This window comes from Chiloscyllium plagiosum, unplaced genomic scaffold, assembly GCF_037043375.1.
Source record: "Chiloscyllium plagiosum isolate Xiang-an unplaced genomic scaffold, Cpla_swu_hap1 HiC_scaffold_2, whole genome shotgun sequence".
Classification (NCBI taxonomy): domain Eukaryota; kingdom Metazoa; phylum Chordata; class Chondrichthyes; order Orectolobiformes; family Hemiscylliidae; genus Chiloscyllium; species Chiloscyllium plagiosum.
The window spans coordinates 123,924,168-123,948,465 of NW_028270140.1; the positions used below are offsets into that span (position 1 = coordinate 123,924,168).

General features: G+C 43.8%; 1 protein-coding gene across 1 annotated transcript in view; it reads right to left on the reverse strand.

Moving 5' to 3' along the window:
- The window catches only part of dmgdh (dimethylglycine dehydrogenase), a 144,807-nt gene that overhangs the window by 43,028 nt on the left and 77,481 nt on the right, over positions 1 to 24,298 (reverse strand). Inside the window, exons 6-7 of the mRNA XM_043706890.2 lie at positions 10,833 to 11,081; positions 5,989 to 6,187 (exon numbers count right to left, since the gene is read on the reverse strand). Coding sequence (XP_043562825.1) covers positions 5,989 to 6,187; positions 10,833 to 11,081 — 448 coding nt within the window. The remainder of the gene's footprint in view (positions 1 to 5,988; positions 6,188 to 10,832; positions 11,082 to 24,298) is intronic.

Here is a 24,298-nt window from a genome sequence, read left to right on the forward strand (position 1 = left end):
AACGGATGATATTAGTGGATGTGCAAGTAAAACTTTGATGGATGTGGAAGGCTCCTTTAGGGCCTTGGATAGAGGTGAGGGAGGAGGTGTGGGTGCAGGTTTTACAGTTCCTGGCAGGGGAAAGTGCCAGAATGGGAGGGTGGGTTGTAGGGGGGCGTGGACCTGACCAGGTAATCACGGAGGGAACGGTCTTTGCGGAAGGCTGAAAGGGGTGGGGAGGGAAATATATTCCTGGTGGTGAGGTCTGTTTGGAGGTGGCGGAAATGTCGGCGGATGATTTGGTTTATGCGAAGGTTGATAGGGTGGAAGGTGAGCACCAGGGGCGTTCTGTCCTTGTTACGGTTGGAGGGGTGGGGTCTGAGGGCGGAGGTGCGGGATGTGGACGAGATGCGTTGGAGGGCATCTTTAACCACGTGGGAAGGGAAATTGCGGTCTCTAAAGAAGGAGGCCATCTGGTGTGTTCTGTGGTGGAACTGGTCCTCCTCGGAGCAGATCCGGCGGAGGCGGAGGAATTGGGAATACGGGATGGCATTTTTGCAAGAGGTAGGGTGGGAAGAGGTGTAATCCAGGTAGCTGTGGGAGTCGGTGGGCTTGTAAAAAATGTGTCAAGTCGGTCGTCATTAATGGAGATGGAGAGGTCCAGGAAGGGGAGGGAGATGTCAGAGATGGTCCAGGTAAACTTAAGGTCAGGGTGGAATGTGTTGGTGAAGTTGATGAATTGCTCAACCTCCTCGCGGGAGCACGAGGTGGCGCCAATGCAGTCATCAATGTAGAGGAGGAAGAGGTGGGGAGTGGTGCTGGTGTAATTACGGAAGATCAACTGCTCTACGTAGCCAACAAAGAGACAGGCACAGCTGGGGCCCATACGTGTGCCCATGGCTACCCCTTTGGTCTGGAGGAGGTGGGAGGATTCAAAGGAGAAATTGTTAAGGGTGAGGACCAGTTCGGCCAAACGAATGAGAGTGTCGGTGGAAGGGTACTGTTGGGGACGTCTGGAGAGGAAAAAAACGGAGGGCTTGGAGGCCCTGGCCATGGCGGATGGAGGTGTAGAGGAATTGGATATCCATGGTGAAGATGAGGCATTGGGGGCCGGGGAAATGGAAGTCTTGGAGGAGGTGGAGGGCGTGGGTGATGTCTCGAACGAATGTGGGGAGTTCCTGGACTGGGGGGATAGGACAGTGTCGAGGTAGGTAGAGATGAGTTCAGTGGGGCAGGAGCATGCTGAGACAATGGGTCGGCCAGGGTGGTCAGGCTTGTGGATCTTGGGTAGGAGGTAGAACCGGGCAGTGCGGGGATCCCGGACTATGAGGTTGGAAGCTGTGGGTGGGAGATCTCCTGAGGTGATGAGGTTCTGTATGGTCTGGGAGATGATGGTTTGGTGATGGGGGTGGGGTCATGGTCGAGGGGGCAGTAGGAAGAGGTGTCCTCGAGTTGGCGTTTGGCTTCAGCGGTGTAGAGGTCAGTGCGCCAGAGTACCACTGCGCCCCCTTTATCCGCTGGCTTGATGGTGAGGTTGGCATTGGAGCAGAGGGATTGGAGGGCTGCGCGTTGTGAGAGTGAGAGGTTGGAGTGGGGGAGGGGGGTAGACAGGTTGAGGCGGTTAATGTCCCGGCGGCAGTTGGAAATGAAGAAGTCGAGGGCAGGTAATAGGCCAGCGCGGGGTGTCCAGGTGGATGCAGTATGTTGGAGGTGGGCGAAGGGTTCCTCGGAAGGTGGGCGGGAGTCCTGATTGTGAAAGTAAGCTCGGAGGCGGAGGCGACGGAAGAATTGTTCGACTCACAGCGTGTATTAAATTCATTGATGCGTGGACGGAAGGGGATGAAGGTGAGTCCTTTGCTGAGGACTAATCGTTCGTCCTCAGTGAGGGGGAGGTCTGGAGGGATGGTGAAAACTCGGCAGGGCTGGGAGCTGGGAGCTGGTGGGTGTGGAGCTGGGAGTGGGGGCGGAACCTGTAACTGAAGTGGGTGTGATGGTGGGGGGAATGGGGGTGCAGTCATGAGCAGGGGTAGTGTTCCCCTCGGGGTTCTGGGGGGTGGAGATAGTGACAGTGGGGTCTGTGGGGGGCATGTCAGCAGAATGCATGTGAGTGGCGCTGGTGGGGGCGGAAGTGGTGGTGACCACGGCAGTAGGGGTGGCGGAAGTCACTGAGCATGTGGCATCAGCGATGATGTGAAAGGCGGAAGTGATGTCACGTGTGATGCATGAGGAATTGTGAGGGGTGGAAGTGGTTGTGGGAGTGGCCATGATGGGGGCGGAAGTGACATCATCAATCAGCGTGGGGGTGGCAGCTGCATCAGCCGCATGGCTAATGGCGTCTGAGTAAATTCCGAGGCCAGGGGAATCTTCTGGGATGTTTGAGGAGCGCTGGTTATGGAGGTGGGTAGATAAAACGTTTTTACCCCAATGTGAGGATGCACAGGGTGGTGGGTGTCTAGAGTTCACTGCTTGTGTTACTGGTGGAGGCAAAGGCCCTAAATTCTCTCAAGAAGTACCTGAATCTGCATCTATGGGCCGTGTACAGGAAGATAGGATTAGAAAAGGCATCTGGGTGTTTTCAGTCAGTGTGGACAAGATAGGCTGAATGGTCCTCTTCTGTACTGTATCATTTCCATAGTTCTATTTTAAACAGTCTTTAGATTCTCCCACAGGAGTAAACATCCCTTCCACATCCACCCTGTTAAGACCTGCTGCAACTCTATGTTTCAGCCATATTGCCTGCTTCTAAACCCCAGACACACAAGTCTAGTCTCAGCAACCTTTCCTTATAAGATCACCTGAGCATTCAGTAAACTGCATCCAACGCTTTTACGACCTCCCTTAAAGAAGGAGATCAATGCAGGAGTGTGATGCTGATAGTGTGGCAAAGCAAGTTGTCTTGTGAGGAAAGGTTGAACAGGCAAGGCTTATATCCACTGGACGGAAGTGAGGACTGCAGATGCTGGACATTCGAGTCGAGAGTGTGGTGCTGGTGAAGCACAGCAGGTCCGGCAGCATCCGAGGAGTAGGAGAATCAATGTTTCGGGCAAAAGCCCTTCATCAGAGGGCTTTTGCCCAAAATTTTGCTTTTCCTGCTCCCCGGATGCTGCCTGACCTGCTGTGCTTTTCCAGCATCACACTGTCGACTTATATCCACTGGTGTTTATAAAAGCAATAGCATGGCTCATCAGGACTTTTTCTGACTTCTGAGGGTTCTTGTTGTCAACACAAGCTGCTATAGTTTGTAAAAGGCTGAAGTGGCACAGCGAATCCACTGCTGGGTCACATTATCAATGGTATGTTTTAGAGAGTGGTGTTTGTCAGGGTTTGGAAATGCTCAACGGATTCCAAAGTCTCTCCTTCAGCATGTGTGGTTGAACAGATACAGTTTAATATGAGCTTTATTTTGACAAAATTCAAGGATAGGCGCAGGCTCTTGTTTGAAGAATTGAAGAGATTGGGAGTGCACTGCAATCATCTGTAAACCACAGATCATAAATAATTGCAATAGGCAATTTACTTTTGACACAAAGTCACCAAGGATAAAGTAGGTAAAAACAATTACTGCAGATGCTGGAAACCAGATTCTGGATTAGAGTGGTGCTGGAAAAGCACAGCAGTTCAGACAGCATCCAAGGAGCAGGAAAATCAACGTTTCGGGTAAAAGCCCTTCATTAGGAATACAGGCAGAGAGCCTGAAGGGTGGAGAGATAAATGAGAAGAGGTGGGGGTGGGGAGCAAGTAGCATAGAGTACAATAGGTGAATGGGGGTGCGGATGAAAGTGATAGGTCAGGGAGGAGAGTGGGGGAAGGTAGCAAAGAGTACAATGGGTGAATGGGGTGGGGATGAAGGTGATTTTCCTGCTCCTTGGATGCTGTCTGAATTGCTGTGCTTTTCCAGCATCACTCTAATCCAACAAGGATAAAGGGTTTTCCATCCATGCAACATTTAGTACTCACACCAGGAGGCAGTTTATGAGGTGAGTAGCCACTCTAACTGATAGTAGTCATTTGTAAATAGCATGGGGCTATCACACAACCATGTTCATCACATCTGGGATTGTGAAGGCAACATTTTTTCCACACACGACTGTTGCAGTTATGCACAATGCCGTATAATGCAAATATTGAAATGATCTGAAAGGAAATAGCTAATGTAAAGAAAAACTCAACCCTCCCCTGAACTTATCTCTTGTCTTTCCCATTCATGTCAGGAATTCCCTGGTGAAGGATAAGTTGACAGCAAACATTCACTAGCCTTCTCACTTGAGTTCAGGAATCAAACGCCCTCTTCAATAAATATATATGTATATCTATTCAGTCAGAAATGTGTATTTAAGATTCATGTCACTCAGTACAAATTGCCTGGACCTGTGAAAGCAGTCTGCTGCTAAATCAAGATAAATAGAGATATGCTTGACGGTTGATATATACCTTCCTGTTCAAAGCTTCAAAATGCAAAGCTTCCTGAAGGTCTTACTCTACAAGTTTCAATTCTTTCCTTGCATATCGGGCAAGCTGAGATTATCATGCCATTCTATCTTATCAAGATTGTCAATCTATGCTTCAGAAATTTCTCATTTTTAGACATAAGATTGACTGCAATTTTGACTTCAACCAATTTGGCCTCTAATTCTTCCATTTCAGTTGTTCCTTTCTGCTGATCTCAGAGCAAGTTCACCTCTGTGGTTTGTCTCATCGTTGACTAAGTCATTTGACGTATTCAGGTTTCAACAGGAGACTGACTGGGCTCAAACTGATGGAAGGCAGGAGTCAAAATCACCTGGACCTGTTGTGGTTCTGTTCACCGAGCTGGAAGTTTTTGTTGCAAACATTTCGTCCCCTGGCTAGGCGACATCATCAGTGCTTGGGAGCCTCCTGCGAAGCACTTCTTTGATGTTTCCTCCGGTGTTTATAGTGGTCTGTCCCTGCCGCTTCCGGTTGTCAGTTTCAGCTGTCCGCTGTAGTGGTTGGTATATTGCGTCCAGGTCGATGTGTTTGTTGATGGAGTTTGTGGATGAATGCCATTCCTCTAGGAATTCCCTGGCTGTTCTCTGTCTGGCTTGCCCTATGATAGTAGTGTTGTCCCAGTCGAATTCATGTTGCTTGTTGTCTCCGTGTGTGGCTACTAAGGATAGCTGGTCGTGTCGTTTCGTGGCTAGTTGATGTTCATGTATGCGGATTGTTAGCTGTCTTCCTGTTTGTCCTATATAGTGTTTTGTGCAGTCATTGCATGGTATTTTGTACACTACATTAGTTTTGCTCATGTTGGGTATCGGGTCCTTCGTTCTGGTGAGTTGTTGTCTGAGCGTGGCTGTTGGTTTGTGTGCCGTTATGAGTCCTAGGGGTCGCAGTAGTCTGGCTGTCAGTTCTGAGATGCTCCTGATGTATGGTAGTGTGGCTAGTCCTTTTGGTTGTGGTATGTCCTTGTTCCGTGGTCTTTCTCTTAGGCAGGGCATTCATCCACAAACTCCATCAACAAACACATCGACCTGGACCCAATATACCAACCACTACAGCGGACAGCTGAAACTGACAACCGGAAGCGGCAGGGACAGACCACTATAAACACCGGAGGAAACATCAAAGAAGCGCTTCGCAGGAGGCTCCCAAGCACTGATGATGTCGCCTAGCCAGGGGACGAAACGTTTGCAACAAAAACTTCCAGCTCGGCGAACAGAACCACAACAACGAGCACCTGAGCTACAAATCTTCGCACAAACTTTGATCACCTGGACCTCACACTGATGAAGATCTATGGACCTGGCGACTGCCCAATCAATCAAAACAACGAATACTTAACACATAGTGACAGATCTAGAAGCTCAAATCCAGAAGAGCTATTATAAGTTGCCCCTACTCATTACCAGGCAGGAACTAATAATTGCCCAGTTGAAGATGTGCCAGGATTTTACAGAAACAGAAAATTGCCCTTGTCGTATCTGCAGTCATGGATGAATGATTGAAACAATTGATGATGCCACTTGAAAAAGAACAGAAAATTGTACCTACCCAAAGCCAATAGCCACCCAATAGTTCCGCACACCCTGGAATGGTCCAGCCAGAGGAAGAATGTCTGGGGTGTATGTGATAGGACCTGATATGATATTAATTATGTCTGCTTTTTTCAAGACTGGGACCATCTCCATAGCATTTTCGACATTGTCCATGATTCTATCCAAATCCGATTCAAAAAGCTCCTTGCCAAATCCTGAAACAGACCATGATATAAACCTTGAGTTAATAAACTGCCTGGATTGTGGTGATTTTGGCACGTGATTAGTGCCAGAGAGAAGGCCAAATGCTGCTGGTAATTGACATGCTTGTGATAAAACAAAAAGTCTTTATGCAGTTTATATATTCTCAGATTGATGGATCCCAGCAGTAAGTAACCTTCTAAAATGCCATTCCAATACATTGTTAAATCAGGGTCACTACAATTGACAGTGGACCTCAGCTGGTTTGATTTAAGGTTGCCAGCTCAGGTTAGAATACCAACGGAGGGGTTACTATGGATGTTAGGTCAAATCAGATTTTCCACCCAGAGTCTGGATGGAACTGTGTGTAAAATTCAAGTGGATAAGTGAAACATGGCTGCATCCTGACTTGGAAATATATCACCATTTCTTCTGCATCGCTGAGTCAAAATTATGGAACTCCTTATTCACTCTATCCCAAATCCGCCATGCACCATTTTTAAATAAGAACTAGCTGTGTTGAACTTGATCTTCTTTTGTAATCACTGATTTGAAGACACACTTGCCATTTCAATTTCCCCAATGCAAATTGCACAACGTCATCATGAGTGGCATTGAAGAAATCCTTCACCATCCTTTACAAGTCTCTCCTAAATACATACAGCTGAATGTACGTTACAACTCTGGGCTGGATGCTTGATAAGTGCAATGTACATGAAGTTTGTGCCACCTGCCTAAGCCTGAGAAAGTCCATGGTGGGTTGGGCCCTTGTTGCATCTTTGCACTGGCACATGTCCCTGTTAGAACTTACATTGTGGATGGAAACAGAATTACCACTGCAGGCCAGAGCCATGGGATTGAGTGACTGGAGAGTTTGTTCTGAAATGAAACCAAAAGTATTCTTCAACAAAAAAATCTTGGGCAGTCAGCAAAAGAAAAGGTGCATGCCACTTTCACGGTATCCAATGTATTCCTACTTGTCTTCCACCACTACCCCTGGATTTCACCAGTTTCCTCATCACTCCTCCCCCCACCTCATCCCAGATCCAACCCTCCACCTTGGCACCGCCCTCTTGAAGTGTCCTACCTGTCCATTTTCCTTCCCACCTATCTGCTCCACCCTCCGCTCCGACCTATCACCATCACCATCACCCCCCACCTGCATCCACCTATCGCTTTCCCAGCTACCTTCCCCCCAGGACCAACCCACCCTCCTATTTATCTTGCAGCCCCCGTCCCCCCAACATTCCTCATGAAGGGCCTATGCCTGAAACTTTGGTTCTCCTGCTCCTCGGATGCTGCCTGAGCTGCTGTGCTTTTCCAGCGCCACACTTTTCGCGACTCATCTCCAGCTTCTGCAGTCCTCACTTTCTCCCATAACCACTGGAGTCCTGTGGGATTTATTATTATTTTGTTCCATTTTCGACTTGACTCTGCCCATAGCTACATTATCCAAATACATCACGTCATGTTTCATATATGCTCTGATAGCAGCAAGCTCCAGCTCACTTTAGCAACACTATGACCCCTTCACTAACTCTGTGTTGCCTCACATCCACAGAATTACAAAAACGTAGAAAACATGAGCATGAGTAGGCCATTCAGCCTTCTGAGACTGCTCCTTCATTATGATCATGATGATCATCCAACTCAGTAGACTGTTCCTGCTTTCCCTCATATCCTTTGATACCTTTAGGCCCAAGTGCTATATCCAACACCTTCTTGTAATCGTACAATGTTTTGGTCTCAATCATCTTTGTTGGCAGTGAATTCCACAGGCTCACTGCTCTCTGGCTGAAGAAATTTCTCATAATCGAGTCCTGGATTAGACATTACTTCCTCAATTAAAGACTTTGAAGCCACTGTTCTCAGTAACCATGACAAACTCTGTTCCCAGTTTTGAATGAAGTAGACATGGTTAACATTATATCAGATCCTACCACATACTACACCACAGTGAGTTCATCCTTCTCCCTAGACTCTAGTTTAACAGGCTGTTTGCAGCCTTGGTGTCCTATCCACCCCGATGCTGAGCTTCCAAGTCCACATCCTCCCCATCACAAAGGGGGCCAACCACTTTCACCTCTGTGACATGTGTGTGCCATTATTGCCTTAGCCCCTCTGCCACTGAAACCTTCATCGACACTTATGCTGCATCCTAGCTCACCTATTACAGCTGGCACCCCACCCCAATCAACCCTACAGCTCTTCCTAACCCAGTCTCTCCAATCCTCCAGGTCTAACCTCCCTTCCCAATCTCTCAATTCCACCCTCTCCCCGTACCCCTGACCCTCAGGTGTTAAATGGCTGTGGGGTTACAGGACAGGAAATCCTTGTACCTGATAAATTTGAAAACTGCTTGAAATGGGCCTAGCTTGATCATAATGGTCAAGTGTTGTCCTTTGTTAAAGGCACTATACAGTGATCTCATGTGCAGACAAAGAAGAGAAGGTACCAAGGATAGTTCCTTGAAGTAATCCAGAGGCAGCAGTATACAGCAAGAAAGAAAAATTATTGTTGTAAATGGGTCTAGCTTGATTAGATTGTTTAAGTATGGAAGAAAGTAAACAAAATCTTATTGTACTGGAACAAATGAGGAGAAATGTTGGAAGAGAGAAATGAAGTTGTTCAAGATCATGGCTACATGGAGGCTGAGCAAAATGAGCTGAGATAATATGACTTGAGTGGCCAGATACAACCACTTATCAAGATGCAAGTATTTGTTCAACATCAGAGGGAGAAATGGAGCTGGATGATATTCTGGAGTGAAAGAAGTGATCTCAGTAACAACACAGTCTGAGGAAAAGGCTCACTTTAAGATGCAAAGTGTGTGTCAGTTCTGTGTTTCAAGATGCACCCAATGAGGTAGCCAGGCTGATAGTCAGAGGAACGTAGATATTAGTGATGGCCAAAATAAATTGCTTTGATTTTGCCAATATTGGGACGTAGAAGGAGGATTATAAGCTAAGCCTAGTGTCATCTGTGTGAGAGCTGACACTGTGGTCTTTTTTTAACAATGAACTGCCAGAGGAAATGTTGGAGGCAGGGACCAAAAAGCAGGGGCCAAATTAGTATTTCAAAGTTGCAACTGAATGACTTGACAGAGGCGGTGGTGTTGTGGCTTAATAATCCAGAAGTTGAGGCTAATGCTCCAAGGACTCTGGTTCAAATCACACCTGTGGCAGCTTGAGAAATTTATATTCAATCAATAACAATTTCCTTCCTTTAAGGAAAGAAATCTGCTTCCCTCACCTGTTCTAGCCTACAGGTGATTCCAGATCCGCAACAATCAGCTGCCCACTATAACGGGCTAGAAAGTCACCGTAGGAGAAAGTGAAGACTGCAGATGCTGGAGATCAGAGCTTAAAAATGTGTTGCTGGAAAAGCGCAGCAGGTCAGGCAGCATCAAAGGAACAGGAGAATCGACATTTCGGGCATAAGCCCTTCTTCTTCCTGAAGAAGGGCTTATGCCCGAAACTTCGATTCTCTGCTCCTTTGATGCTGCCTGACCTGCTGCGCTTTTCCAGCAACACATTTTTAAGCTCTAGAAAGTCACCGTATTCAAGGGTAATGAGGATGGGCAGTAAATACTGGCCTTGCCAGTGACACCAACCTCCCATGAGAGAAGTGACAAAATTACTTAAGTCTAAATGGGAATGATGGAGGTACTTAAGCTGTGAGCTGTCAGGTAACTGAACTGAGGGGTGATCAGGCAACTACTGGAGGCAAATGCCAAAGATTTGATCTTGTAAGGATCAAGGAGGATCAGGAATGATCCTGTCATGCCTCACTAGAAACCTTTTGGTCTCTGCTATTTCATTAATGCTTTAAGAGCAGTGTTGCTTTAAGAGCTCCATATGCAAATAGACGAAAGTCAAGGATGTCGTCATGTTACCAGTGGCTACAGACACGCTGCATTGCAGCATCGTAGGCCAAAGATGTTTCTAGAGATTACCCTGTACTGTATGTTTTTGTTTTAGGAGGAAACAAACCCACAAGAAATCTGATACAGAACCCACCTGTCTCCACAGTACATATGGATTCCACTTGTTACACAATCCTTCAGCACTGATCATATATAGAGCTTCCTAATTCCGAACCCTTACCTGGACCCAATGTGCAGTTTGTGACCCTGCCATGTGTCAGGTTGGCAGCCAGCACTGACAGGACTTCAGGCCTTGTGACCGGCTGGATGCTGGAGATAGACTGGGTAGACTGAAGGTTTTCCTCAACTGCCTAGCAAAGTCTTCCTGCTCCCTACAGCCCATGAGGAACACTTATCTTGATTAGCAGCAGCTCCTGTTTCCCACTTGCTGTCAAGTTTCCCAAATCCCTTTTCACAGAAAGACACTTAGATGCTCCCATTATCTCATAAGGGCACATTGTTCAGATTTCATTCCCATCTCTGAAGCCCTTCCTGCCTGTCTAAGTGGGGTTTAATACCAAGACCACAGAAATGAAGAAGTAGACTTCCTTTCCACTTTCAATGCAAAAACAATTAAATATTGTTCACTATAAGCAGCATTAGGATTTCATTATGATTTGTGCAGAGAACATATTCTCCTTTATTCAGATTTCCTGTAAAAATGTGTAAATACTTGCATGAAATACAACACAAATCAGATTCTTTTAAATGAAATTCCAATCTCCTCCTTGTACCTGGTGGGACGCCATCTGTTAACCAAGACTCCTGTATCTTCATTTTCTCCTGAACTTCATAGGGACCAAACAGCAGACCATCACGTTCCTGCCGTAAGTAATATGAACCTTCCAAATCACGAAGAACAGGAAGTTCTTGTTTCAGTGACTTCACCTCTGGAATTGTTGCTGTGATGACATACTGATGATGAACAGGGATAAGGGGATGTTCCAAACCAATCATTTTTCCAATTTCACAGGCCCAGAATCCTGCAGCAAACACAACAGGTACAATGAGGCTTATCCACTCCTTCACCGGAACCAACTTGGTAATAAAATTTGAGCAAGCAAACAAGAGTCCACTTTCAGAGGAGCTTAGCTCACAATGGATACTTATGTACTTTCAAATCAAAAACAAGCTTCAAAACCATGTTACTAACATTTATGAAATTGCATTATGTAGTTTTAAATCATGTTAAATTGAATTGGATACCTTTCTTGCAGTTCGAAGGGACCACAATCTCCATTATCATCAATAGAGAAGCGAAAGAGCAGCAAAAACACACACAAATATAAGAGTAGAATCAAACAGGAAACAGAAAAAAAAACTTGATTTCCAACTCATTTGTTGAAGAAGTGGAAGTGAAAATGATTATTTGTAGAGAAGTTAGATAAGCATAATTGATAGATAGTGATGTGAGACAGATAAAAGCTGCTCCTGGATGAAAAATCTCATTGATTAGAGTTGTTTGGTAACCTGTAGTATCTCCACAGTACTAGGAGGAAGGTTGAGGGCATATGAACAGGAGCAGACCATTCAAGTCCCTAGAGCCTGGTATACCATTCAATGAGCTCACGATTGATCTGTAACCTAACCCAGATTTGCTGCTTTAGCTCCATATCCGCTAATCTTTTGACTGACAAAAATCTATTGATCTCAAGTTTTAAATTATTTATTAATGCTTGCTGATACCTGTGAGAGATAAAGCCCCATTTTCTATCACCATTTGCTTAAGATATGATCCTAACTTCTCTCTTGAACAGACTGGCTCTAATTTTAACATTATGTCCACTTATCTTAATAGATACTGAACAGCAAAAAATATTCATCTCTAACTACACAGTCCCTTTAGTTATTTTATGAAGCCAGAGGCAATAACTTAAAGGGGCTGATTTTGTGCACAGCTTGCACAAATTCTCCTGGATCACTTTCAGAGAATGTTCCTAATTGTAAAACAATTGGTATTAATCGTGATTTCTTACACAAGCATCTTTGTATCCTTCATTTTTAAGTTTATTAATACTGTTTTGTCTTCATTTGATGTTCTTTGCAATGGTCTCTGGCTTCTTAACTAGCTTTTATATTTTATAGAAATGTTACAGCACAGAAGGGGGCCTTTTCGTACTTTCTGTCTGCTCTGACTCCCCAGATGTGCATCTACACTTACTGCCGTTCTCCTGCCTTTTACCCTTACCCTTGTAGATTTTGTTTTATTTAATAATTATCTAATGCCCTCTTGAATGCCTCAACTGAACCTGACTCCACCACATTTCCAAATGGTGCATTCCAGACCCAAACTACTCATTGTGTAAACAAGATTTTTCTCCCAACACATTTGCAAATCAGTTTAAATCTGTGTCCTCTCATTCTTGATTCTTTTAGAAGTGGGAACAGTGTCTCCCTATGCAGTCTGTCCAGCCCCCTTTGAAGACTTCAATCAGATCTTCTGTTAGCCTTCATCTCCATAAGAACAATCCCAATCTCTCTAATCCACCTTCATAACAGATGTTTCTTATTCCTGCACTCTCTCCAATGTGTTCATATCTTTCCTATGGTGTGGCACCTAAAACGTTATACAATATTCCAGATGAGATCTAACAAGTATCTTATACAAGTTCAGCATAACCTCCTTGCTCTTGTACTCTATAGCCCTAATAATAAAACCCAGGATACTGCATGCTTTATTATTTGCTTATCACTTATACCACTTATCCTACCACATTCCAGGATCAGTGCACTTATACAGCCAGATCCTCTGTTCTTGCACCCTTTAGTATCATAGCCCTTATTATATATTGTCTATCCATGTTCTTCTATCAAAATGCTTCACCTCACACTTCTCTGCATTGAACTTCATCTGCCACTTATCCACCCAATGCACCAATATGTCCATGTTCTTTTGAAGTTCGACACTGTCCTCCTTGCAGTTTACCATATTTCCAAGTTTCATATCATGTGCAAACTTTGAAATCATTCCTTGTACACAAAAATCATTTTTCCTGAAATAATTATTAATATATATCAGAAAAACTCAATTAGTTTTATGTTATCTCTCGCTGCGAGTTGTCAACCATGACTGTTCTATTTAGAGCTTTTTTGTCGAGCTTTTGGCTCTTATGAATATATACTGGTTCCTCTTTAAGCTCAATGTCTAACTCATATTGATCCCATGTATTTTCATCTCCTAATAGTTTTGACCAGTTTGTTGTTGTTAGTATTTGTCATATTCTTTTAAAGTTAGCCTTAAGCAATATCTAAAATCTGTGACATTTCACCTTTCCAAACCATTGTTTTCAATCATATTATAGTCATTATTAGAGAAACATTTACTTCCTGTAGATTATTAACTATGTCTGGCTCATTACTAAATTAAGTATGTCTTGCCTCTTGTTTGTTTCAGAAAAAAAAAATCCATTAAAATGCTGTGAATGGAATCAAGAAATCCATTATCTTTCTGCCTTGAGTTACTTTGCTCCTCTTCATTTATTTGACATTTAGAGTCTACAAGCAAAAGAGTTCTGCTTTTACTACAAATTACTCGATTCTCTAAATTATATTATTTTATTGCTGCTATCAGAATGCTGATAGACAATTTCCAATACACTCTCTTCAACCTCACTTCTAACTTCTGACTATTATCTTTTTATTACATCTTTTCTTCCTAAAGTGTAATCATCAATAAGGCTATCCTCAATTTCTTCCCACTTCCCTAAGCTTTCCAAAAGTTGGTAATGGGAGATAGAAAAACAGTAAGTGGGTGGAGAAGGCATCAAATATTGTTAAAAATGCAGAATTGAATGCACACAGCATTCACCACATGAGAGGTGAACCAATGACCCACAAAAATAAAGTGGGCATTACCTCAGTACCATTATAAAGATTCGGTTGCAAGGTGACCAAGGCTGCAAGGTGATTATTCAAGAATGTTTAAAATTGAGAAATGACAGGAAAAAAACATAAGAGTTTGAGTAATGCTGATAATAAGGGGTGAGATCAGTACATTTGTATTTATAAAAGAAATATAATATTGGAGAAATGAATGGGGACTGAAAATTGATAAATCTCTGAGATCTGATTATCCATATGCTAGAGTGTTGAAAAAGGTGTCTGTGGAGACAATAGGTGCATTGGTGATCACTTTTCAAACTTTTACAGATACTGGAATGATGCCTGCAGATTGATAGGTAACAAATGTAACTTCACTAATTAAGAAAGAAAGAGAGAAGACAGAGAATTACAGACCTATTAGCCCGACATTAATAATAGGGAAAATATTAACATCTATTATGAAGGATTTATTAACTGAATACTTAGAAAAATATGATCTGATTGGCAGATTTAGCAATGGTTTATGAAAAGGAAATCATGTTAGACAGATTGGTTTGAATTTTTCCAGGATGTTACTAGCAGAGTGGATAAGGAAGAACCAGTGGATATGGGAATATCACCACCTTCTGATGATCTGGACCCCTGGAGGGGGAGGGGGTCTCTCAGTTCCACGGTCGGTCAATAAACACACCTGTAAATTACTCCTCATCAATCACACAAGCGATTGTTTATTCTTGGATTCGGCAGGGTCGGTAGACTCTGATCAGCCCAGAAGTATGACTACTCCTAGACCACCAAAAGAATCCGACAACTTACTGAGTTTGCATAGGGTTTATATGCATTGTTCATAGTCAGACATGGAGCATGATCGTATAGTAACAACCAATCAAATTGAGTGAGGTTCTCTTGCAGTTTTGCCTTAGCTTATTACGATTTCTTGTAAACAATCTGTTCTTAGAATTGTAGTTGTCCTGCCGTGTGGTTAGAGCTAAACCGTTACTTCTGCAATTAATTGGATCTACATCAGTCTGCGGTTTCTTGTTTCTGTCTGGTTCAGTACAATTTAACAATGCAGAAGCCATTTTGTGCAGCTCCTTCAGCCATTTTGTCCTACCTTCCAGATGCCCACATCCTCATTTCAAATTCCCCTCCAAGCCACTCACCTTCCTGAGTTGGCAATATATCACCATTCCTTCACTGTTGCTGGGTCAACATCCTGGAATTTCCTCCCTAATGGCATTGTGGGTCAACCCAAAGAAGGTGGACTGCAGTGGTTCAAGGAGGCAGCTCACAATCACCAAAGGCAACTGGAGACGGGCAATAATCCTGGCCCAGCCAGTGATGCCCACATCCCACAAAAATGAATAACTAAAATAATGTAGTCTATCAACAGGCTACTGATAACATTCCACAAAGGAAATAAGTAAACAAAATTAGAATTGGAAAAGGAGGTAATATACTAGTATGAAGTGATGTTAGGGAAAAAAGGTGGGAATAAATTGTCATTCTCAGTTTAGCAGGCAATGACTAGTTCGGCACCTGGTTAAGATCTATGCTTAGACCCCAGCTATTCACAATCTATGATCAATGACTTAGAAGTTGGAACCTTTTGTAATACTTCCAAGTTTGCAAACCACACAATGGGCATGTATGTTGTAAGAAGGAGACAAAATGTCTAAAGGGGCAGCATATCCTTAAAGATAATATGTAACTGCAGCACACACAAGGTAAATGGTATCACAAGAACATTTGAGTACAGGAATAAAGATGTTGTGTTAGGGTGGTTAATCTTTGGAATTCTCTACCTCAGAGGGTTACGGAAGTTCAGTCATTGAGGATATTTAAGACACGAATGAATAGATTTATAGATTCTAATAAATAAAGGAATAGGAGTGTGAGAAAATGGCGTCTGCAGATCACCAGGCATGGTCTGGTCCAACAGTGGAACAGACTAGGACAACAGAATGGATTACTCCTGCTCCTATGTTCTGTATATACAGAACGTTTAACTCCCAATCCTGACCAACGTACAGCCAAGTCTCAATAGTAACTAAATTTCATATTCTCTGGCAACAAATACATTAAGAGATAAGAATCCAAACTTAACTTCAAAAAATGTTCAATTAAAGAGATAGGTGGTCTCTTCTGTTAATTGTCAAAAATATTTAAATGGAATTTACTGAACACAACAAAACCCTTGTATTATTAAAATCTAATTTTAGATTTTACTATGCCCATAAACAAAGCAACCAGCAAAATCATATCATTTTCAAGGGAAGACCTGAACTGGAAAAGGACAAAAATTAAGGGTCCAGAAGAATACAGAGCCCTATACAGAGACAACTGTTTATTTTGTGAAACAGCAGCTTGTTTGGAGAGTTTTAAAAAGGAAGATGCTTGTTCATCAACTTCAACACAAACAGCACGACATAAATACATGGGGATCAATAACAGCTGGCAGTGCCTTATGGCTGGTTGGATGAAGATTCTGGAATCTTCTCACAGCAGAAAGAAATAGATAATAGATAACAAAAGATTATCTTCCCCCATAGTTTTGCTGCTGTTTTGTTACAAATGCAACAAATATAACAAGCAGAACTTTACATTATTTTGGAGAGATGTCTGGAGAGTTTCTGAGATTTCTGAGTTTTCTGGAGGGATTCCAGCCATTAGGCCGAGTGAAGTTTCTCGTATCTCACCAAACTCGCTTCACTCATGATCTAGCCATCCCTACGGTAACCCTGACTGATTCTGGTCCCATCTCACCACCTGCTGTTCCCAAAACAACTCGTTGCTCAGCAGATATCCTGGCATTGACTAGCATCATGCATTCACGCCATCTTTAAAGGTCTGATGGGCACCAGATAAGCACTGACTTTCCGAAGCTGTCCTGTTGGTTCAAAGACTGATTATAATCATGTTGAAAAAGGGGAGGATCATGCCAGGATTTTCCAACAGGGACCTGGAGGTCCTGCTGGAGGGGCTGGTGCAGAGAAGGGCTGTCTTCTCCTCAAAAGGACTGGCAGAGAAGGCAGTACCACAAGGTGCTGGTAGCTTGGTCCTAGGTTACCATCTGGGTCAGTGCCTGCCCATAGTCCCAAGACGGATGACCAGAAGTGCTCTAACCTTCTCTGCTGTACCAGGGTGGGTGCAACTGTCTTCTCTCTGCAAACTCACTCTATCTCTGCTGCCGCACCCACCTCCCAGCAACACTCATGCTCTGCCACTCTCACCAATGTCAGAAACATCTTCCCTTGCCCACTTTCACTGCCCCCCCCCACCCCTAGCACCACTAACCGTGCATGCCCTCCACTCTGCCTCCTCACTCCCTCACCACCCTCAACTCCCTCACAAAGCACTAACCCTACACTCCCTCTGCATTGCCTCTTCACTCCCTCACCCACTATCACCACCCGCCAAACAACACTAACTCTCCACTCCCTCTACTCTGCCTCTCACTCCCTCAAACGACTTCTACCACTTGCACCAAGACTAACAGCAATGCCAGCCACTTTCATTGCACTCAGTCCCTATTTTTCTCTCATTAGAGGAGAAGACAATACATCAAAGAGCAGCGCAAGGCCCTATGAGTGGAGAGGTGCCCGACATCCGGGTCCTCAACCCTAATGTGAGAAGAGGATCCTGTCCCTCATGGGAGATGCAGGGGTTGTTCCTATAGGAATGCTGAGACATCATATCTCATCAACTGAGTAAGTACCATTCTGTACTCCACTGCAACTCTCACAGGAACTCCAGTGTCAGTGTCAACCATTGCACACCACTGCTAACTACTGACTAAAACAACTTCTCTCTTTCTTGTGTCTTAAAAGTATAGCCAACACCTCACCATCTGTGGAGAAATGCCCACTTTATCGAAAGGACAAAAGCACTGAGGCATTAGGGAAGCATTGGTAAGGCTGCCCTCCTACACCCACCAGTAGCACAGATACTGACACCACAGTGGGTACACTAGGCTTTGGGAGTATAGGAGCACACTGTGGCGAGCATCACACTGCAACATCTCCATAGCTGAGGAAATGCTCCAGGCTGCTGCCACTTGGAGAAGTGCCAGAGACCAGGTACCTGCTCAGCCCTGGGGCAGGAGATGTTCCTGTGGTGTCAGCAGCCAGGGTCTTTGTCCACCAGCACAGGGAGGTACAGGAACGGCCAATGGGGATGTGAACAGTAATGGTCCTCATTGCGCAGAGGCTGCAGCAGTCATGTGGTGGTTGCCATAGAGAGCCAAGTCTAGCCCTCTCAGAGTCTGCTGGAGAGGCACACATGCCTACTCTCCACCGCCCCCAGCCATTGGTACTCAGGACTGAAGGCATGGTACAGGGTATGGGGAATCTGGTCATCATTCCAGGTGACACTTAGTCACAAACAGCCAGGAGACAACCAGGCAGAGGAAGAGCCACATGCAGCCTCTTCCACAGTCTCCAATAGGTTGATGCAGAGGTGGCCAGGCCTTCTACTTCCACCCTGCTTGCCCCACACTGACCACTCAAAGTTCAAGTCAAGAACACTCAACTTGTCTCTGGCAAGAAGACCGTTGTTATATCAGGTACATCCAGGCACAAGTGTCCCTGGGATCTTCCAATCAAACCTCCAGGGCTAACAGGTTGCACTGCCAGGCAGATTCCCTGCCCCACAGCTGGAACCAGGGTGTAAACATAGATGTAGCAAGAAGGAGAGGATGGAAACAACTTATCAAGGACATGTTGCTGGCAAGGGTAACAGTACAGGATAAGTTTTTTACCCTTTCTTTATTAATGCCACCGATTTCACCAGAGATCTCATTGTTTGTTTATCAGTGTTAAATCTTGCATTCCTTCACCGCCTCAGGTGATGTTTCTTGGATGGAGGCCTATGCTGAGAGTCTGCTGTATCATCTGAAAACAAGAGGAACAAAGCTTACACATGGTATTGTGTGCTGCTGACAGGTCAGGCCCTCCTCATACAATATGCTGATCTTTTGCAGCCTCTGTATCCAAACGTATAAGCTGTCTCTGTTCAGCAATGGCTGCAGCAGTGAGTGCAGACCGTGGCAGATGTGTGAGATGCAATCCCGCTGCCATGCCTGTCATGTTATACTGGTGGCTGCAATGAAGTCACAGACACTGTGTGCACAGAAGGCATCAGATAGCAATGCCTGGCAGCTGACCTCCAATGCGACAGTCCCATGCAGTGGTGAACTTACAATGGTAACTCACACACTGGAAATTCCACACATTGTCAAACTTGTTTTCCTGTGTATTTTTATACCATTTGCAAAGTTGCCAACCATGCACTCATACCCGTCATCCAAGTCATTTGTGTAAAGAGTTGAGTCTCCTGCACTTAACTAGTTATAGATTCCATAGTCATTGTTATCCCAACCTCCTTAATAACTTATTGTAGCATTCCTCAATGACAGACTGACTGGCCTAGAGTTACTAGCTTTCTGTGTCCTTCCTTTATTGAGTAGAGGAATTAAGTTTGCAATTTTTCAATTCACTGCAACCATTTCAGAATTCAGAAGAGTACAACTAATGTATTCACTACCTCTGCAGCCACATTGTTTAAGACGGTTGGATACAGGCCATCAGGTCCAGGGGACTTGATCGGCCTTTTATCCCAAATGGTTTCCTAGCGCTTTTTCTCGAGTGTGTGTGATAGCTTTAACTTCCTCTTTCCTTTTGTCTATTGGTTTTTCACTATTCTTGGGATATTTTTTCTGTCTTGCACTGTGAGGAACAGATACAAAATATTTGGTCAAAGTTTTTGACATCTCTTTGTTGCCTGTTATGAATCCCATAGTCTCACTAAGGAACCAATGTTCACTTTAGCTTTTTTTATGTACTTTCCCAAGCTTTTATTGTCTGTTTTCATATTTCTTGCCAGTGTTCTCTTACAATTTTCTGCGCCATTTTATCCTCTTCATCTTTTGCTGGTTTTGAGAATGTTCCCAATATTTGAGCTGCCACTACTTTTTTGTCATATTATAAATCTTTTCTTTCAAGTTGATACCATCTTTAACTTCTTTGATGAGCTATGGATGGTGCATTCTTCCTGCTGAGAATAGCAGCAACCTCAACAAATGGTTTCTTGACCTCATAAAGACCTTGTAATCTGTTAACCCGGATGGATCATACAGCATCCTCTTTAAACCTGCCTCCCTGCAGGAATTCATCACCGTCATGTACCTGCAGCATGGCAGCATGCAAGCCATTGTACTCATGGAAACATGTCCAGCACAGAGCCAAGATGTGAGCAAACTGGAGTCAAGCAAGCCTGCCTCATCGCACCAATGCTCTTCCCCATCTGCTTGGCCAGTGCAGTTTGCCTCATGTCTATGAAGCTCCCACTGGACTGCAGCCGCACCTCAATCTCTTCAACTGCCAATTGTTACATGCAGTTGGCATTACCTCCAGTCCAAAACCTTTCTCTGAGCTGCAGACGAAACTTGTGTATTTGTACAGTCATGAGCCAAGCTCCAAAATATCATCAATGCATCATGGATGTATATAAAAGAATGGGCTTGAGGCTAAACACCCAGAAGTCTTACACCAGCCTGGTCCATCATACAAAGTTGCCTCAAAATTGTCATGATCCATAGTGATCACCAGACAATTTGGATCAATTGTAAACCTTGAGAATGCCTTTTCAGCAAAGGCAGATATCGATGATGACATCTAACATCACCTCAGCACAGCCTTTGGCCATCTAAGAAACAGAGTGCTTGATGGCAAAGACCTCAGACTTGGCACCAAGCTCATAATTGACTGGGCATCAGAGTTTGCAGCCATCCCCTGTATGCTTCAAAGATATGGACAACATATGGTAAACACTTCAAATACCTTGAGAAATATCAGCAGGAATGCTTCCACAGAATCCTCTAAATCCACTGGCAGGATAGGCGCTCCAACATCAGCTTCCAGTCTCAGGGCAACATGCCCTGTATTGAGGCACTGGTTACAGTCAATCAGTTGCATTGGGAAGGTCACAGCCTCTGCATGCCTACACGGGGCTTGCCAAAACAAGTTATCTACTCTGACCTCTGACATGGCAAGTAGTTACTAGGATGGCAGAGGAAATGCTTCAACAATATCACCTGAGTTTCCCAGAAGAAATGTAATATTCCCACCAGCTGGTGCACTTCAACTCCATGCTCCTAATCCATGGCCACTCTGATGCAGATCATCAGCCCAATCCTGAACCTGGCCAACGTTGCCATAAACAGGTTCAGGCATTGTGCTGCTGAAGGGCTTATTCTGTCTGAATGCCTGTCCCTCTTTCCCAGTTATATCTATGCCTTGATATCCTTGGGTAGGAAGCTTGCATTGCCCACTGGCACAGTAGAGACCTTCTATGACAATTGGACAACACAAAAGCTGCTGTAGTGCATAATTCATCTCCAACACGGCACATTAATTTCAGTTTTGCTCATTTAAATTCTGTACATTTGAGTTCTGCGACAGTGCCTCTTTAAGGAGCTCGCACCCTTTAATCTGTTCATTTGGTTTAATCTGATTTCATTTGATCTCATTGAATGAAACTATTTTTGAAGCCTCATGGGAATCTAGCCCAAACTAGTGAAGAAGCATCAGCGAAGGCGCCAACTATTTCAAGCATCTCCAAAACATCCCGGACAGAGGGCAAGTACACACAGTGGAAAGTGTGTACAAAAACCTGTGTATCCTAACCAGCCTGCCCCCCCAGACCCCACCCCACATCCCCCAACAAAACCTCTCCCTCCCTCTTACTCCAGCCCTCTTCAAATATCACCTCTTCCAGCAATGTCAAGGCACGGAACTGCAGCATTGGACTGTTCAGGCATCTCACATCCCACAACTTTAGAGCTGAAGAAAGTCATTTTTTTATATTGAATGATTGCCTGAGAAGAATATGACTCTTCTCATAAAGTACTTCTTTCTCAATGTAATCTATCTTTGTTGACAATTTTGATATATTTCCTTGAGTATCCGCCTCTGTTTCTCTTTCCTTTTCTCCATTTTTTTCATTCCACTTGCTACTTATACCCTGGTGAATGCCTTTTTTTAAGTTTAAGACTTTAGTTTAAGATTCACATTTCTCACTCTCCAACTGAGGATTAAGTATTAAGATCATTTTTACCAACAGGATCAATCCTTATGAGGTCATTAATTTGTCTTGCTGCATTACACCTTATCACGTCTAAAACAGTTTTCCTGCGGTTGGTTCCAAAATGCACCAATTTTGGAATCTGAAGTTGTTTAGTGGTAAAGTCACTGGTCCTGTAATTCTGGACAGCAGGCTAATGTTCTGAGGACACAAGTGCAAATATCACCACGTCAGATGGGTGAAATTTGAATTCAATAAAAATTGTGAATAAAAAGTTAGTCTAATGGAAGCCAGGTAACCACTGTGATTTCGTAAACGCCCATCTGGTTCACTAATAGCCTTTCTGAAAGGAAATCTGCCTCCTCACCTGGTCTGTCTTACATGTGACTTCAGAACTACAACAATATGGTTGACTCTTAGTTAACTTCTGGGCAAATAGGAAAAACAATAAACTCTAGCCTAGCCAGATATGCCCACATCCTGTGAATGAATTAAAAATCCTCTATGAACTCCTTTGTCATGCTTTCTTGGTTTGAGTTAGTCACCCCCAGCTAGTTGAAGTCTGAATGAGCAGGTTGATGCGGACCTGGAAATAGATTTCTCAGACTTTAACCACTTATGAGCAATACATCAAATCAGTTCTGCAGTCCCACCCGATTCAGTTGTGAATGTTGTAGGACAATCAAGCAACTAACTGGAGGAGAAGGCTCTGTAAACATACCTGTCATCAATTAGGTGGGAGTCCAGCACGAAGTACAAAGGTGAAGCAGCAAAGGCCATCTTTAGCCAGAAAGGCCGATCCATCTTGGCCTCTTCCTGAGAATTGCTGCTTTCCAATCACCATCCCAGAGGTGTATCCCAGCATATTTGATTAAAATAACTGCTCACGATGCCAGTTTACTGCCAATTGGATTCATTCGCGTGGTATCAAGAAACAGCTGAAGAAACTGGATACTTTCAGGTTATGGGCCCTGACAATTTCCTGGCAGTGGGTTACTCAGCTCCAGTCCTTGTTAACTGACCATCCTTGGACACAAGTTTTATGAGCTTCTAAATAATGAATTATTTTAAATAATCAATTTTGTCTGAATGTAGAGTTTCAGGCTACAGCTTTGCAAAACCAAATATATACCAGAGCCTCCTGGTTTCAGTGTACTTGGGAACTATAATTGAATTAATTTCTCAAGTTATTATATTCTTTCATGTACTTATACAAACTAGTGAGTTAACACAACTATTCCTATCCAAAATAAACAAAGCAATTAAGACCCTACTGCCAGCAACTTTCAAATTGCATTAATTCAAATGTATAATGGCCTTGTGGCTGATACCAGCAAATTCCAATTAAACATAAACATTATAAGCAGTGAGAACTGTCAGGTGTAGAGCACAGACTGTCAGATGTAGAGCACAGACACAAAGTGTAACCCGACAACTTATCCAGGTATCTTGTGGGGCTGATATGGGAACTACCCAAGTGCAACAACATAATGAAATATGGCCAATTTTAACAGGCAGCCTTCACTGTCAGGTGATGGCATGCAGAACAGCCAATTCCATCACCAATGGGCTATGCAATCAATGGCGGAGTTGTCGAGGCAAAAGATATAATAAAAGATGAGAAAATGTCCAGCAACACGCTGAGCAAGGCGTCAGGAGCTAACAAATCAATTAAGATCCTCTAGCATCGCTCCAAGGATGGATTTGGTGCAGGAACAGATTCAGGCGCGGCGATGTAAATGGAATTTTCCCCGAATTACATTTCATAGAATCATAGAAACCCTGCGGCAAAGAAAGAGGCCATTCGGTTTTTTGAGTCTGCATCAACCCTCCGAACAGCATCCCACCTAGATCCAATCCTCACCCCATCCCCATAACCCCGTGTAGGGTTTTTAACCATGGTTCACCCACCTAGCCTGCACATCCTTGGAAACCAGGGGCAATCTTTAGCACGGCCAATCGACCTAACCTGCACATCTGTGCACCATGGGAGGAAACCATTTCATCCAAACATTATTTACTCAACCCCTTTAACAAATATTGTGCTGTGACGGATGGCAAATATTTGTAGGTTAGAAACCTCACGGTGGGTGATTCTGAAAGTTATCAAGGCAAATGGAAAAACGTCATAATGTCAGGATCTACTATGGGACACTCTCCTGACTGGGTGATCAAAACACCAATCTTATTCCAAACTTTACATATATTAAAATGCATCAGAGTATAAGCTAGTTTCCCTTGTCAATTCATGATTTTTTTTTAGGAAAATGAAATAGTTAATGAAATTCTTTAATGG